We start from the raw sequence: 17797 nt of genomic DNA on the forward strand, positions 1-17797 counted from the left end.
CGTCATGGTACTAGGCCGTGTACAGAGCACAGGCAAAAGGCAGGCTTTGGTGTCTGGCTGGGATGATGAGGCATGGTCCGACACCTGGGAAACCTCTGCCCGATGGGCAGGGGGGAGAGCGGGATGTGCACAGAGCATGTGTCGATGTGTCCTTACAGACCCAGCGTAACGTGTGCTATACTGCTGCTCCACACAAGACCACCCCACCTAGCCTGAACCACGGGCCAACACTCTGCCCAAGGTCTAGGTGATCACCTAATTACGTGTTTGCTGTAGAAGCGTGCTGTGTGCGGGACACCACGTTCTCTGAAAAGCTCAGGTTTGTTGCACACCTGCTTCCACCGCTTCCCCACATGCACACCCGCCAGTGGTGCCTGTGCCGGTGCACAGCGCGGGGTGCCTGTCCCAGCACGATATCCGGGGCTAGGCTCACTCTTAGCATCAACACCATATGTTCCTCGCCGATCTGAGGAGATGAAAGATGAATGCAAGTTGGAATACTGCCTTTCTGCCTATCTCTGAATGGTGCTTTCATTTTCTGGGGGGGGGGGAGGGGGGAGTTTTCCCTCCCACACAAGGAGGATATGCCCTAAACCTTGAATTTATTTCTCCTTAATACAGGCCCCCTTGCACTTATGCGCACAGGTCACCGGCGAGGCCCGGAAAGCCCCTCCGGCAGCACGCACACGCGCAGACACCGTCTCGCACTAGGGACGGCGCCGTCCGCGGGGGCTGCGAGGGCGGCGCGGGGCAGCGCGGAGACCTGCGCGCCCGCGGCGGCCCCGCTGCGCTGCGCTGCGCCGCGCCGCGCCCGCCAGGTGGCGCCGCCGCAAAGAGTTGGCGGCGGCGGCGGCGGCGGCGGCCCCGCGGCCCCGCGCCCGCCCGCACCTGCCCGCGCCCCGCGGCTCATTTTAGCGCTTTCCCACCCCCCGCAGCGCCCCGCAGCGCCCCTGTTTTATCGGGTCTCCCGCGGGCGGCCGCGGCCGCGCACCGCTGGCTCGGGCCAACGCTGGCTCGGACGGCGCCGACCGCGGTGGGAGGCGGCCGGGGACGAGGTGATGCGAAACCACCCTCTGTGCCGCGAAAGGGGGGAGAAAAGGGGCGGAAGGGAGAAGCAGCGGGAGAGGGAGCGGAAGAAGCAGCGGGAGGGAAGCGCCGCTCTGCGGCCCCGGCCCCGGCGGCGCGGCCGCGGGACCCCATCGCCCCCCGGCGCTGAGCTCGCCGCTTACTGCGCTTTCTGCGCCGCACGCGATATTTCGAACCAACTTTCTAGTACAAATCCTTTTATTGGGATTTTTTGTTTTGTTTTGTTTTCAGAAAAACACTATCAGCAGAACAATTCCAGCACCACACCCCTGTTATCACTTAGGCAACCTCCCTGTTTGAAATATTTTAATTGGATAATAAAATAGTCACCATATCCGCACAGATTCGCTCCGCGAGGAGCGCAGGGGCTCCTGCGGCACCGCAGCCCCGCGGCGGCCGGGCGGGCAGGGCAGGGCAGGGCGGGCAGGACAGGGCAGGGCGGGCAGGACAGGGCAGGGCAGGGGGCGCCCGGCCGCCCGCTCTGGCAGCGCCGGGCGGGCACCCGGCAGCCGCGGGCTGCGCGTTTTCCCCGATGGAAACGCGACCCAGCGCGGTCAGGTCCCAAAGACACCTGATCTGAGCCCATTCCCCCCACGCTGCCGCGAAGAGCCCCGGCAGGACACCTGGCTGCGGCCGGGCGAGCAGCTAAACGTCCCTATCTATGTCATTAAAAGAATCACTCAAAAAATAAGTGGAAAAGGCAATCCAGGTACAGAGACAGCGTATTTAGGCAACAATGGGCTTTTTCTTTCCCCGGCTCTCCGGCAGACGGGCCTGCCTCTAATACCGGCAGATACGATCTAAGTCGTCCCGAGCCGAGGACGCGGCCCGGCGGGGCCGAACAAAGCGCGCACCGCGCCGCTCCGCACCTCTCCGCACCGCACCGCACCGCGCCGGCCGCGCTCGGGCCGCGAAGATGCTGCGCTGCGCAGCGCTGCGCTGCGCGGCGCGGCGCGGACGGGGGCTCCGCTCCGCGCTAACGTGTTAATCGCCACTCGGAAATCGAGAGGGAGCGAGAAAAGTACGTTAAATGCGGGGAGGCAGAGAGAGAGAGGGGAGGAGCGTCGGGGCTGGTGCAAACGCATAAAACCAGCCCGAGGTGCTGAGCAGTCCCGGCAAAGAGGGCGACCGCGCCGGGGCAGGACCGCAGCCCTCGGTGCCGGCAGCGCAGGGCGGGCAGCCCCGGGGCGAGCGAGGCGGGCGAGCGGGCGAGGCGGCTGCGGGCCCCATGCCGCCCGGCGCCGCGGGGCGAGCAGCGGGCGCCCGCAGGGACACCCCGCGGCGACACCCGCGGCCACTCCGCGGCCACAGGCGCTGCCGCCCCGTCGAGCCGCGCCGCCTGCCCGGCCCGCAGAGGGCAGGAGCGCGGGCAGCCTCCTCGCAGGCAGGTGATCTGCCTGCGATTTCTTGTTACCCCTCTTCCCACCGCCCCCGCCTTTCTTCCCCCCCGGCTGGACAACTCCCTCCTTTGGAGAACACGCCCAAGTATCTGAAGAAGAGAGAAAGGGAGGAAAAACAAAAAAACCAACCCCACAGAGAGTTAACACTGCACCTGGGGGAGCGCCCGCAGCCGCCGGCTCCCCCGAGGACCCCGCAGCCGCTGCTCGGCCAGCGCTGAGGCGCGGCGTGTGACGGGCGAGCGAAGCGGCACCGAGCGAGGGAAGCGGCGCGGCGCCGGGGCCGGGGCCGGGGGCTATGGTGAGTGTCCGCGGGGCCGGGCGAGCGCGGCCCGCCGGCCCCGGGCGCCTCGCTGCGCGGCGGCCGCTGCCCCGGCGGCCCTGAGCGGCGCCTCCAGAAAGCGCCCGCGCCCGCGCCGCGGGCATCATTTCCATGCTGATCTGAGACACAGCGAGCAAGGAATATGAACAGGAAAACAAGGCGCTGGATTTTCCACATCTTCCTGAGCCTAGGGATTGTATATATCAAGATCGGGTAAGTAACTTTTTTTTTTCTTTTATAACGATTGCTCCCTCTCTCGCTCTCTGCCTAACCTGTCCAGACCTGTTACTATTTAACTCGGGAAGTCTGCAAAAATGATGGTGGCGATCCCGCTTATTATTTTTTTAGAAGACAGGTAGAGCCCCCACGTCTGTGAGCGGCCCCGGGGGGCGCAGCCTCCGGCGGGGAAGGCGGCAGCCGCGGCGATGCCCGGCGGAGCCGCGACGGCCGGGGCGACCCGCGGGCGGCCCCGGGGTGCGGAGCGGGAGCGGGGCCGGGGCCGGGGCCGGGGCCGCCCCGCAGCGCCCCCAGCCCCGGCCCCGGCTCCCCGGTCGGCGCATCCCGGCGCTGCCCGGCCCAGGTGTGCGCGGCGGCGCCGGGAGGCGGGCGCGGCCCGCGGCGGAGCGGGGGTGCAGGGGGGCCCTGCCCGCCCCCCCCTTGCCCGCCACTGCTCGCGGCGAGAGTTCAAAGCCCTCCCAGCCCCTCGGTTGTGCGTGGCCCAGGCACGCACCGCACTCGCATGTGCTTTAATTTACGAATGAGGAAGTTGAGTCCCGTTTTGGCAGGAGCCCACGTGCTCCTTATCTCTGTTTTATTTATGGAGAGAGAGAGAGGGAGAAAGAGAGAAGCGGCGGCGGCGAAGGGGGAGGCGGGTGTTTTCCGGGGGCACCTGCCAAAGCCGGGCCCCGCGGCGCGGGAGCGGGGCCGCGGGAAGGTGGCGGGTGCTGCACCCACCCCGGCGGCCGGCTCCGGGACGCGCCGCCCCCCAGCCACCGCCGGACTCTTGTCGTTGCAGGGGTTTTTCCTCTGTGGTGGCCCTGGGAGCCAGCATCATCTGTAACAAGATCCCGGGTCTCGCCCCCCGGCAGCGGGCGATCTGCCAGAGCAGGCCCGACGCTATTATCGTCATCGGGGAAGGGTCCCAGATGGGCATCAACGAGTGCCAGTTCCAGTTCCGCAACGGGCGCTGGAACTGCTCGGCCCTGGGAGAGAGGACAGTCTTCGGGAAAGAGCTGAAAGTGGGTACGTTACCTCTCTGCTAGCTACCGACCGGCTCCTGCCTGACGGCCGCGGAAAGGGTGGCAGACAGGCCTTGCGGGAATGGCAGCCAGCACGGGACGCGGGTGCTGGAGCTGGGAAAGACCAGTGAGCGCGCACAGCTTGCGCCAGCCGGGGCAGGACCGTCCCCTTGAGCGTGTTTTCACCCGGACGCTGGGGCTGTCACACTGACACGAGTGGCACCTGTAGATCTCCCTAGTAAGACATCTACCTGGGCCCTTGCTGTAGTTCAGGAAAGCGCTTTCACAGTGCTTTAGCTTCCTCTACAGTATTTCACTGTCCTGTTCTCACAAAACCTTTCCCAAAGATTTTTCCACTGTGTGCACAGGACAACAGCCTTATTCACATACTTAAGGATGAGTAAAAGTGTTTGGCTCTCGTTAAAGGCAGTGGTCAGAGGCAGAACGCGGAGCAGGGATAGAAATACAATCCTGGGGCACAGAAGTTTCGCAAGTGATACTGGAGGGATGTTTCCACCCTCTGGGACTAATGTCTTTGGGTCGAGGAATCAATCTCATTATAAGAGACTTCTACCACATGAAGTAGTTATTCTATAGTAATTATCTCTAGTGACCTCTCTGTCTCCGGAAAGAATAGGTACTTTCCAGTCTGAGACGTCAACATTTACAAATGGGCTATTCTAATCAACAGTCAGAAGAGTCCATTTCCAGTTTCCATTTTTTTCAGTTATTGCAACAGTACAAATATATCAAAATTCTTAATTAAAATAGCATGAATCATGATAAACACAAGTATCTGAGGAAACAGAGCTGAGGTTAAAACTGCCATACCCCTGTAGTGCAGAACGCACAGTAGTGGGGCTTACTCGTGTTCGTTGGTCGGACAGTACTTGAAATACAAAGAGTTCGGAAGACAGCAGTATTTTCCAAATAGAGGCACAGTCACTTTTGAGTCATAATTGCAAGCGGATCACTCACAGGACGGCATTCCATGTCCGGGAGCAGAAGGTGGGATGGGCGGTTTCTGGCCTTGAGGTCTCTCTGCCACCTCCCAATCTAAAATTTAGATGTAAAAATCCAGAAAACCAGCCAAACAGTGACAGCACGATAGAAAATATGGATGTTTTGAGAACTGAAGCACTGAATAAGAACAGAAGCTAGAAGAGCCATGCGTAGCTGTACAGCAGCTGTGTCCGGCCTGTTGGGAAACCCTCTGGCCTGGCCTGGCTCCAGGCATCATTTAGTCATACAGGGACAAGTGGTAGGATAGAGACTTAGTACCACCTTCCTCGCGTTCGCATAAACTGCAGAGGTACAGCATTAACACTGTGCTCTGGAAGGCCTGCGAATGCTCCCCTTGGAGCATTTTAAAAGACAGGTAGAGACCCATGTCTTTAAATGGCCCCTGGGGGCGCAGCCTCCAGCGAGGGAAGGTGGCAGCCCTGGCGATGCCTGGCACTCTCAGGCTGATGGACTGAACATGTATGTTCACATATATTTTCATATGTGTGTGCATGTTGATGTGTGTATTTTCCAATGTCTAGAGATACTGAAGGAAAGAATAAAAAGAGAACAAAAAAGTAAATTTTAAAATCAGTGTGAATTACAGGTCTAGCAACACCTCATATAATCATATACAGTGAGTCAAGTAAGGTATGTGAAAACCAAACTGCACAACATTGTGGAGCACAGCTGAAAAGGGATCATGTATTAGGATTAGCTCATTGTTTCTACTCCTTGAGCTGAGCTGTCCCTGTCGGTGAGCCAAGCAAGTGTTTGCCACTTAGTCAGTGAAGAGGCCATTTGGATGGCTGACTGATTTGGGCTCATTTAGTCTACAAGTAACATTTCCTTAAACAGAAAATGTGAGAAGGATTTCTTCTTCTCTAGCAAATCATAAAACTGCAGAGTTACTGTGGTCTATTGCATAAACATGCACTCAGCTCCTCTGCCCCCCCCCCCAAAAAAAATTGAATTATTTAGCTAGTGGGTTATATTTAGGTCCTTTTAAAGAAAGTCAATATCAAAGGAAGTAGACTTTGATCTGTCTTTGAGGTGATAACTCTTAATAATTCTATCTAGCCATTATGATGCTTGGACAGATAGGGCAAATTCATCGCTGGTTTCAGAGCCCAGGCAAGTGTTGAATATCATCCAGATTAATAAAAATCATTTAAAGAACAAGCAAAAACTTCAAATTTAAACCACTTATACATTTACATTTAAAAACGAACTTTGACAAAAAATCTCTCAGGGGTCGAGATCTGCAATGGTGAATTTGACATGCAAGGAAAATGTTGTGTTGCAAGAGTAAAAATAGTAGGACACTCAAACACCATGGAATATTATAATGTAATCACTCCCATTCAGGTCATCTCCTTGTTCTGCTTCTTGTCTATTAGCATGTATAGAAACCTCGCACATCTGACACAGCTCAGCTTTCTCCAGTGATAAGGAAAAAGCTCCCATTTCCTAGATTTCTCTCTTTGTCCCTAAGATCTCTGTGTAGGAGTGTGCTCTAGGTTACCATTCACAGAAATACAGGCTAATATTTCACTCTGGTTAAATAGGGTAAAACCTGTGTGCTGTAAAGCCAGAAGTCAAATTCGGTACCCATAACTAAGAGGAGATAAGGGGTAAGTCCTGTGTGCTAAATAGGAAAGGCACTAAATAGGAAAGAGAGAGAGATAAAACATATGACATGAAGAACCATATACCTTATGGGATGTATCTGGGGTTTAATATGCACAAAACCCAATCTGGGTTAATATTAGGACAAAAATATTGTACCCTTGTAGCTTTTTTTAATTACTAGGAGCATCTCTAGATTCTCAGTCCTTTGGCACAATGTATATTACAAATTGGCATTCAAACAGTAACTCAGGCAGGAGTACCTTTTATAGTGCTCAAAGGCTGATTATATTTCTCAGCCAACTGCATCTTTAAAGTTATTACCTTGGAAGAACCCAGGGCACTGGCAATACGGTCATTAGGCCGCACAGTCTGGCCTTGGAGCGGCTCTGAGGGACTTGCGCTGTGCTTAGGAGATGACTTCAGGATGACAGTAATGCAACTCGCCTCACCACTGCACTGTGAAGTGAATGCGGCATGGAAAGTCTAATATCAGTCCGGGAGGATGTGCTTAAGTAACTCTTATGCTAATGGGATTTGTGTGTGTTAGTCCATACAAATAAGCTACCTTGGATACGACATATTCTCGTGAACTATTTCCCAGCCAATGATTTTGATGCCACACCAAGCTAAATCTCCTCAAAAGAAGGTTTCATTACTTCCATCTCTACTGGGTAATCTATTTTATGAATGTTATGCACATGCACCCAAATTATTCGCGTTCCCTTGCTGCCACTGCGGCATGGTGCAGGGGGCCTGGGCTCTCCCAGCAGCTCTGCCGCTGCCTGGCTCAGCGACCCTGGCACCCTCCTCTCCTCCTCTGTGTTTCCCTTTTCCCATTTTAAAATGCCAGCAGGGATACTAGCCTTGGTAAAACTCTCTGAAGCCTATAGAAGGAAAACGTCATACCAAAATTTCCTGTTCTTATCTGTAGCATGTGTGTATATGTATTTTAAAGAAATCACATTTAGCCTGTTTCCCAGTGATAATTGAGTTGCAGAGTTACAGTTAGCAACCATTTAAATTTGCTTAGGCTTCATATGGCATATTTGTGATCACAGACCGAGTTTCCAGATTCACAGCACGCTTCCAAGCAGTACACAGCATATATTCTCCGTTTCTTGTGTCATTTTATCTAGTTTGTCCTTGAAAAGAGAGATTCTTCCCTACTGACACACTGTGGATATCTTATCATGACAGCTGGTGACAATAGTGCCAATAACATGAAGAGATATAACAGAGTACAAGTGACATCAGTTTGCTCCAGCTGAGGACTTGGTCCAATTACCAGAAGAAATGAAAAAGCCACAATCAAGATTACAATTTTTTTTTCTAGACAACTCTATAGACACCTCATTAATAATGTAAAGTCACAAAGAGAATTTTAAAAATAACCACGGAGATGATGCAACAACACAATTCTGGGTATTTTTGAAAACAAACGTATCTGTTTGTTAGAGTGGTCAGCACTTCTGTTCCTGAAGACAGCCACTATAAAAAACAAGGTTTTATAGTAGGATAGTCCAAAAAAACTCATGCCCACATCTGTTCAGGTGAAATGCGATTCAAGCCTAAACATTTGAGCAGCCAGGGATGCCTTTGATTGAATCTGGAAATCGGATTTGGGCTCTGAGGGATCACAGAAAGAGCAAGCGCTGTGGCAAAGGCTTGTCATCGGGCGCCTTCGTAGCCCATTCTGCAGCATGCAGCTCTGCGAACTGGTAGTCAGCATAGCTTTGCTATTTGTGATAATCACAAGCCAAGGCACAAGCAGAGAGTAATTATCTCAAGTAAGGATATCCATGCGTTTCATGGCATCTAGAGGACAGCATCTGACTGGCATCACAGGGTAAAAATACAGAGCTATGTCCTTTTGTCGTAACAGAGCAGCGATGCCACGATTAAACACGACTCATAGGAAAAATTTGCAAGCAAAAATAATACAAACTGTTTGACTGCATCTCCACAAAGTGGCACAGCAAGGTGGAAATTAGCTTCGGTGCAGAGCTATGAACGGAAAGGCAGCACAGCCTTGCAAAGGCTTGTCATGGGCCCTGCTGGGGACAGGGTAAAGGGAACCGACCAAAGTCTGTGAGGACGTGGCATCCCTGAAGAACATTACAGCAAAACTGGTTTCAATCAAGCTTTCATCCTGGTCTTACTAAAATCCATCAGTTGTCTGGTTCCTTTTACACTGAAAAGCTTCCCAGTACAAACCCTGGTAACTTCACCCATTTTACATTACTCAAGCGAGTAGTGAAGCTGAAATCAAAGGAAGAATCCACATGAGCAAACTGGTCTTAAAAGTTTTGAGGGCAGTGGGCTCACTCAGCACCTATTTACATTGCGCACAGTACCCTGGACTCGGGGATCGTTCCAGATGCATCCAGATGTACAGGTTAAAATGCAAGAGGCCGTTAGCTTTGGATTATAGACTATTAAGTCTACACTGCTCACCAGACCAAATTTAGCAGTGATTTACTTTTAATACATTAAAAAAGCTTCTCTTTTATGACTTAACAGTGTAAGAGAGACATTGAAACAAATGACAAGCATCCTACCCGCCAAACTATAACTAGCTCGCTCAGTAACTGTCAATTAGGAGCCATCTCTTTTGCTAGCATGCAAAAAGGAACAAAATCTAGCTTGTTCTCCTGTAGCTTGTCTGGTCTGGTAGAGTTAAAAGAAATATAATACAATAAAACTCCATTTTGCCATTGTTATAAAGACAAAGCTGTTCGAAAACACCCCAGGACAGATGTGGTCAGAGAGGGTTCCATCTTCAATCATTTTCTGGAGAGTTTTGATATTCAGGTCTCTTGGGTCAGGTTTTAAACAGTCTGATTCTTTGAATCACAGAATAACAGACCAAGGAAGCAAGCACAGACAGATCCACGTTAAAATGCCTGCTGTTTTTATATTGCATGGAAGATTATCTGCACATGTCCATGGGAAGCTGGAGTTCTACATGTTGCTACACCATTCAGTGTTGTCAATATTCAGAAGAATGATTGATAAATACTCTGTTTTATGAACCAGTGGTGTTATGAAACCCTGGAGATATACAGAGAAGAAATATTGTTGTAATTAACAGGACTCTTGCTACCTGCTCAAGTAGGGTCAGGATTTGCATTTCTGTGCTAGGTTTTCAGCCCTTACTGCCCATTTTAGTGTCAGTATCTTGCACAAGAAGTTATTTGCGGGCAGTTATTTGCACTGGAACAGGTTGCCCAGAGAGGTTGTGGAGTCTCCTTCTCTGGAGATATTCAAAATGCGCCTGGATGCAATCCTGTGCAATGTGCTCTAGGTGACCCTGCTTGAGCAGGGGGGTTGGACTAGATGATCTCCAGAGGTCCCTTCCAACCTCAGTGATTCTGTGATTCTGTGATTCTGTGAAAACAGAGGCCGGGCTGACATACGGCCTGAACATCCAAAACCCAGCATGCTGCTTTATGCCAAAACTCAATCTCTCTAAGCAGGGACTGTCACAGTAAGATAAAACATTGCCCCAAGGTCACTGTAGTTGGAATTCCCATCAGAAGGTTTTCATACCTGCCTTCAGATGTGTCTTGTGAGTACATGTTCCAGAGAAAAAGATTACATTTCATTAGAAAGGTAAAATAGGTATCTCCTATCGCAGGGTCAGTACATGAGGTTTTCTAAAGTAATGCTGTGGTGTGGAGGGATCAAAGCCATCTGAAAGGGGGAAACTCTGTCTTCTGAACTCCAAAATCCTGGCTGCAATTTTTGCAATGCACACGCCTTAAGTAGTTATTTCATAAGCTTAAAATGGGATATTTTCAAAAATAGTCACTATATCTGGGCTGTTTCCTGTCCAAGAATTTCATTTCATGTGTTGATGAAACAAACTTGGCTTGATAAAGTGGGCAGTGACTAAACCCCCAAAAGGCTTAAATGTCTTTTAGAGCAGCTCTGCTAATTTAAATTATTGGTACTACTGTTTTAAAAGCACATACTACCAGGGAACTGTCATTTTCATTTCAAGTCAGTACAATATTTTAAGGGCACCCAATCCCTCAACACTTTGAGCCATTACAGGAGGGGGAATAGAAAGAGGAGGTGGATACTTAAATGGTTTTTTAAGCTACTATTTTATTAATTGCACATGGTAGGTAAAAGAAAGATAAAACCAAAAAACCTCCAAGACCAAACATAGTCTACCAAGAAAAAGGAGGCGGCACACCCCAAAGTAGGCAAAGGATGAGTTCTGTTCTTCATTTTTACTAGCTATGAATTATGACCTCTATAGAGAGATGTGAAGTAATGTTAGCTATGGCACATAATTGGCAAGGTATGTTGTATTTTCCATCTTTATATTTTCACAATCAACATATATTTCAGCTCATGTCACTACAGGTAACTCCCTCTCTGACCTTTTGGCTTTAAATAGCAGAAAATACAACCTATGTTTTCCAGTGAGATAAATAGAAATTTGTCTTTTTTATTTCCCAGATTAGCCAATTTATGAGGGGGATTGATATGGTGGGCCAAGCTATTTAGAAACATACTTAGATACTGCGAGGTCCTGAACCGCTGAGCGCTTGCTGACTTCCTGCAAGTCAAATCCACTCCGTATCTTGCAGGCCTAGGCCTTGTTTCCCATGCAGCACCAAGTTATTTTGCTTATTTTTTAAACTAAGTTCTCCAAGTTTTTCACCTACGTGAGTGAAGCTTTTTACAAACTGCTCACATTTTAAGATTAAACTTAAAGAGTTAAATGGCCCAAGTTAGTGCCAGAATGAGGCCCTCCCCCTGCAGCAGATCTCTTGCTGATCAGCCAAGGCCCAGTCCTGCAAACGCTTACGCACAGGAGCAAAGATACACGCGTGGGTGTTTGCAGGATCGCGCTCAGAGGGAGGCACGAGTGCTGCACGGCGTGCTCTGTGGCAGCAGAGCCACGCGTGCCGGTGATGTCTGTGTGTTCCCCTACTTGTGAGGATCCGAGCGCGTCCCCTTAGGGCATCGCGGTGGTTGTTGCCTGTGCAGATCTCAGAGACGTGGTCAAAGCCGGCTCGGGACTGTCGTATGCTCCCCAGAGAAGGGGCTAAGGGTGGGACTCCAGTGCTTCGGAGGGCTATCGGCAGCCTGACGGGGGAGTTGCGGAGATACCGGGAGTCACGGACGCGGAGCAGCCCTCCTCCAGCAAAGCACACCGAGCTGCAACGCGCGGCTACGCGGGGCAGCGGCGACGCCTCTGCAGCAGGCACAGCGCGCATGTTGTTTACGTCCGGAAAGACCAGGAAGAGCAGGGAGATACCTGTGTTTGACACATGAAGAAAAACCGCTGGGTTCCTACAGCGCTGGAGCGCCTGTTTAGGCTGAGCACAGCCCCTGGCCCGAACGGGGCAAGCGCTGCCCCGCGGACGCCTGCACCCGCATCCCGGCGCAGGGCCAGGCGCGGCGGGGTGGCGTCGCCCAGGTCAGCCGCGGGCACCAGCCTTCTCCCACCTCCTTCTCCCCACCACCAGCCCCAGCACGTCCCCGTCGAGCTTGGCTCTTGCCCGCAGCAACGCAGCGACGATCCCTGTAAGTGCTGCCGGGGTTAGAAAGCCCTCTCAGATCACCGGCCCTGTAAAGGACCAGAGGAGCCTCTGCAAGACTTGGAGCCTCTTCCGCTGTTTCTAACACGCGGAGTTCAGATCTGGTGTGGATTTAGCCTTTGCTTGCTCTAGACGCGGTGAGAAGAGCCCGGCGCTCGGCCGCTGGAAGGACGGCTTTCTCACAGACTCACCGGTTTGGGGATTTGTTTCCCCCTCGCTTTCTCTAGCTTTTCAGCAACTTTGCAAGGCTGACAATATGGATGAGGGGAAGATCCAGACCACCCGCTGGCAGTTTAGACTATGAAAATCTCACCAGTTTTTGCTTTGTTTTTAAGCAGTTTGTGGCAGTATTCTGACAATGCAAGTCAGAATATGGCTTATGGCTGCAAGAGGATACAGCCGTCTGCCAAAACCTGGGGAATATCGGCACGGCTCACCGTGGACATAGCAGAGAGTCTCAGTGCTGTGGAAGGGGCACCTGTAAATGAGCTGCACTTCCAACTATCAAATGCCACAGGCAATACAAAACACAGTTTTTATACAGGTATAATCAACTCTCTACCTTTCTCCGTAACTCCTATAGTCCTCAGGCAGCCGTCATTCTTCCTTCTGTCAGTTCAGCCATCACAAGCGGCTTGGTGTGCACCCTTGCACGTCACTACCTGGAAAGGCCTCCACAAGAAACTCTTAAACTGACCCGGCACCTGGGATCACGATTTGCACCAGTCCTCCACAAAGATCAACTGTTTGTTATATGCATTTTAAAATCCGTTTTCTATTTTTTCAAGGCATAGATTTAAATTCGGCTGCAGTTTGAGGATGGATTCAGTGGGAAATAACAGCAAAAACACTTAATTCCTGGATCTCAACCCAGGGCTCCTAAGCCAAAGGGCTGGGAGATTGTTCAAGGGAAAGTTTTGTTACCTCATGCATATGGGAACATTTCATTTAAATTTTCTCCAAAAAGTCTTTCCTGATCTCACTGCTAAAAATGTACTAGTTCACTCTTCCAGCTACTTTCTCATCTTTCTAGCTTTCTAGAGAAGGTAAATCACTGCACCATAGGGTTTTCCACAGCCTTTCAGTTATGCAGAAGTCCTTGAAGACCACTGACTGCAACTACCTGTTTTCCCTAGGGAAGACGTGTTTTGCTTGTTCCAGTCATTGGCCAAGGCAGGTCCTGTGTCTCACAGTGTGTGACGCATTTCTGCCAATCCTGTTCCCCTTTCCCTTTCTTTAGTTACTTTATCCTATATCTTCCCTCCCAGCAACAACCTGGCAGGAATACTTATCTGCACCTTATCTCCCACTTTGCTAACTTTCTTTGTCCTCCTGAAGCAGAATTGCTGTTCCCATGTATGAAGATTTTGTGATGCTAGAGGCACCATCACCTACAGCTTAAAACAAACACAAAACAGTAGCAGTATTGTGTTGATAGCAAACCCTGGACTTTTTTTAACAGTAAGATCTTGAATTTTATACTACTAAATCTTCAGAGGGAAATTAAGGCGGAGGACTAAGTTGGTGATCAGATGCATATGAGACGCACAGACTGAAAACTAAGCAAGAAAGAAAACAAAGGAGGGTGCAATTACTCCCCCACCGTTCTGGCTTCCACAAATCATAGGAGGTCGTTTCCCAAACTGCTCATCTTTGGGGGTCTGGGCTGTGCCTTTCAAACTATGTACATGCTGAGATTAGAGCGAATGCGGAGCAGTACCTCCCTTGTTGGCCGCCTCTGGAGCATCAGCACAAACTCAGAGGAAACAAACTGTTGCCTGCAGGGAGCAGCTGTTTGGGTGCACCTTGTTAAAGCAGCGTTTCCAACTGAGATGCTCCAGGCATTTCAACTGTCTGATGAAATAAGAAGTGCAGCAATAGTATTCATTACTTAAAAGTCTCAGAAAAACATGTTTGCATATTATCCCATTCGAGCATTGCTGGTTTGGTTGCAAAAACCCTTTAACATCATTTTGGTGTCTAAAGCACTGTCACAGAACAGGCTCAAAATAAACTATGCCTTCCTTTCCTATAAACTATACTGCCCTTTATGTGCTGACATTTCTATGGGCTAAACAAGGGTATTGAAGCTTAAAAAGGTGAATCATTTATGCAAAAACTAGTTAGTTTGATGTGGGTGTGACAAGTGTGCACTGCTTTATCAACACTGTATAACCATCTCCTGACAGTACTTCCTACCTGGATCAATTCCTCCCGACACTTGCTTTGTTTACCTTGTAATCTCCTAACCTTTAGTTTTCAAAAGCTACTTTTTCCCCAAACAGGACAATCTATAAAATAACTTAATATGTGTAAAAGATTTTAAGAGCAAGCTTGAAACTGGATTCTGCCTCTGCTTGCACTATTTTTATACCCTTTGTATTGCATTTTGCTCCCTGAAGAGGCTAAAGAGCTGCTTCATCTTTACAATGTTGCGTGTATCAGATTGAAATGATCTTTGAATGATTTTTTGTTCTAGTTCTTGAAAACAACTTGTGTTAGACTAGAAATCATCCAACTAAAGCAAAACCAGAATCAGATGCAAACTTCAACTCAAAACATTTTTTGATGCTGCCCCCTTCTCGCTGCCTCATGAAACAGAAATCTGGCACAATGTGTTGCCCCTTCAAGGAGGGACCCTGAGTGGCAAAAATGGGACTTCTTACTGTACCCTCCCTGTTTATCAGTGCACTTTTCATACTGCTGCACTTAAACTAGTGAGGATGTTGAGGATAGCCGGAGGAAGGGCTGGGAAGGTGCCCTGGCTGGTCCTGCGGGCTCCCCCGGGAAGGAGACCCCTTTGCACCTGCCGCCTGTGGTCTCCCACGCTGCTACACCGGCACGCCGAGAGCACAACTCCATGCACACTTCAAATCAGTGGCTGCTTCTTTCTCCCTTTTCCCACTGAGTTAGGCTTTATCTCAGTAGCTTCCTCTTACCTCTTTTACCTCTGAGGACACTTACTCCTTGCAGAAGGTGGCACTGACCGTAGAAGGCTATGGCAAGATACCGGTCTCACAGCTCACTCTGGCAGTGGCACGTTTTTGGGCTATGCACTACAGTAGCAGCTGGCTACTAGTGAAGACAGGTCTGAACCCTGGCTCTCCACGACGTGCCCTTGTGGTGGCCATGTCCGTGCTTACGTATTGCCTCCACAGGTGCAGAGAGCAGAAGGAGGCTCTCCGAAGGCTTCGTCAGGTACTCTGATGTTAGTGCACAGACAGTGATCTGGGAACTACAAACTGAGGGCTTCTACTCCATATTCACATTTTCATAAAAGCCATTAGTCCTGAAAGGCGCATCTACAGAGTCCACAGTCACAGCAATTCAACATTTTAAGATTTTTCTTTTCTTTTTTTTTTAAATAAAGGAAAGCAAGAAATCCTTTGAGGAAGTTTAATTCTTGACTACAAGGTCCTTTACAAACAGTGCATAGCAGTATCAGTGGGATGTTGCCTATGCCAATAAAAGGCAATGCAGTTGCCTATTAACAGATTTTGATGATGTCATCTTGTTTTCCATTTTACTTCCTTGCTCATAAGGAAGTGAGTATTTTTCATTAAAAGAAGCATTTACTGATGTACAGAAATCTAGATCGTGTATGTGAAAGCGAGAAGGAAGTGCTTGTAAGATTTTCTTCCTAAGTGATTACTTTTTTGTGAAATCCAATAAACAGCAGAAATATGCTTGTTTCTTGTAGAATAAACTATTGCCAGCAGTTGAGTTCTGCCAGAATTGGCAGATGTTTAAAGAAGGGAAGCAGATCTTCCCATCTGCCCTCTCCTAATTACAAGCCTGATTCTGATCCTATTGATGCAAAGGTACATTTTGGCACTGGAAAAATAAGAGTAGGGGCAGGTACTTAGTTCAGGACATGAAGTTCTTATTCAGTCAAATGCAGCTATTTTATGAATGAAGACTGCAGGATTTGTAACAGGTTTATTCATTCATATATACACACACACACACACATATGTATGTATTTTAACATTTTATATTTTTTCTATACAAACGGAACTATTTCCAAAACCAGATCTAATTTGATAAAAAGAAGAAAACAAGAATTTTTAAAGGGCTATTTGATATACATGGACAACTTCTGCAAAACTCCTTGCATTTTGAAGGGGCCCTCTTTCAGCAGAACTGGTTCCAAAAGCATCACAGATCACCTAGGAGTCACACTTTGGAATTTCACACACTAGAATCTAGGAAAGTTTCAAGAAGATAAATTAAATCATTGATTTAAGGTTAAAAAAACCCCAAACAAAAAGAAGCCTGTCATAGTCATACTGCACAGAATAATACTGGCTTTACCACTTCCTCACAGACATCTGGTGAAGCTATTCCTTTACCTTGCTTTTGTGATGATACTTATACAGGTCAGGAAACTTTTTTCCATCTTGTGAGAAATTTTGAGATTAAAAATGAAAATTTTTGCCTTGAGTCTTGGTGACGCTTATAATCTGAAAAAGTGTTTCAGTTCAGCTAAAATATTTTCAAAACAAGATTTCTAACTGAAGTTGTTTTCCTCTAAAAATACCTTTTAGTGCAGAATTAAATTTCTAAACAAAATACCAGTTCTGAGCTGATTTAAAAAAAAGTTGAAAAAAGATTTTTTAACATTTCCACCCTCAATTCCATCCATTTTCTTTTTTTTTGAACAAGAACATTTGCCAATCCCTTGCTTTTCCAATGAATAGTTTACTTTGACTACTTCTGATGTCATCTAGAAATATGTATATGAAGTTGCCTAAATAATACCTTATTTCTGACAACCTCATGGAGACCTATCATTTTAGAGAGTGTCTGAACATCCACAAAAATCAATATTTAGAAGAGCAGAGACCTGCTTATGCCTGCAGATTTACAGCACTGCTAATAATAGCCCTCTGATGTTTGCGCTGCAGCAACTTGCATATCTTTTTCTTACTAATGTCACCATGTTGTATCACGTATTTACAGCACTGCTTTAATTTCAGGTAGCAGAGAAGCAGCATTCACATACGCCATCATTGCTGCTGGAGTAGCACACGCAATCACGGCCGCCTGTACGCAGGGAAACCTGAGCGACTGTGGCTGTGACAAAGAGAAACAAGGACAGTACCACAAGGAGGAAGGATGGAAATGGGGAGGCTGCTCCGCTGACATCAGATATGGAATAGGATTCGCCAAAGTGTTTGTGGATGCCAGGGAGATCAAGCAGAACGCCAGGACCCTCATGAACCTGCACAACAACGAGGCCGGGCGGAAGGTGAGTAGCTCTGCTCTTCCCTGGACGCGGCCATCTCCCGCCTCAGGTGAGAGGTCTGGCTAGACCGTGCACGGTGCATGGGAGCTGCAGGGTGCTCCGATGCTAATGTCATGGTATGGTAGACAAGTAGGCACCTTTGCAAGTTATACAAGCTTGCTGGGACCATCTGCCCGTCAAATATTTCTCTAAATGTTACTCTTTACAGTTGTAAAAAGAAAAAGCAAACAAACATTTTACCTGGAAAGTCAAATGGTACTTATGATAAAAAGCTTGCCTGCTACTGTGTGGGTGAATGGGATTCCCGTCAGGTT

The 17797-nt window shown here is 49.0% G+C and overlaps 1 protein-coding gene across 1 annotated transcript in view; it reads left to right on the forward strand.

Annotated features, from left to right (window-relative positions):
• The first annotated feature begins 2947 nt into the window (after positions 1–2947).
• Positions 2948–17797, forward strand: part of WNT7A (Wnt family member 7A) — a 36423-nt gene continuing 21573 nt past the window's right edge. The window contains exons 1-3 of the mRNA XM_013947446.2: positions 2948–3018; positions 3821–4047; positions 17215–17486. Of these exons, the coding sequence (XP_013802900.1) occupies positions 2948–3018; positions 3821–4047; positions 17215–17486 (570 nt within the window). The remainder of the gene's footprint in view (positions 3019–3820; positions 4048–17214; positions 17487–17797) is intronic.

Source organism: Apteryx mantelli, chromosome 12 (assembly GCF_036417845.1).
Source record: "Apteryx mantelli isolate bAptMan1 chromosome 12, bAptMan1.hap1, whole genome shotgun sequence".
Lineage (NCBI taxonomy): Eukaryota > Metazoa > Chordata > Aves > Apterygiformes > Apterygidae > Apteryx > Apteryx mantelli.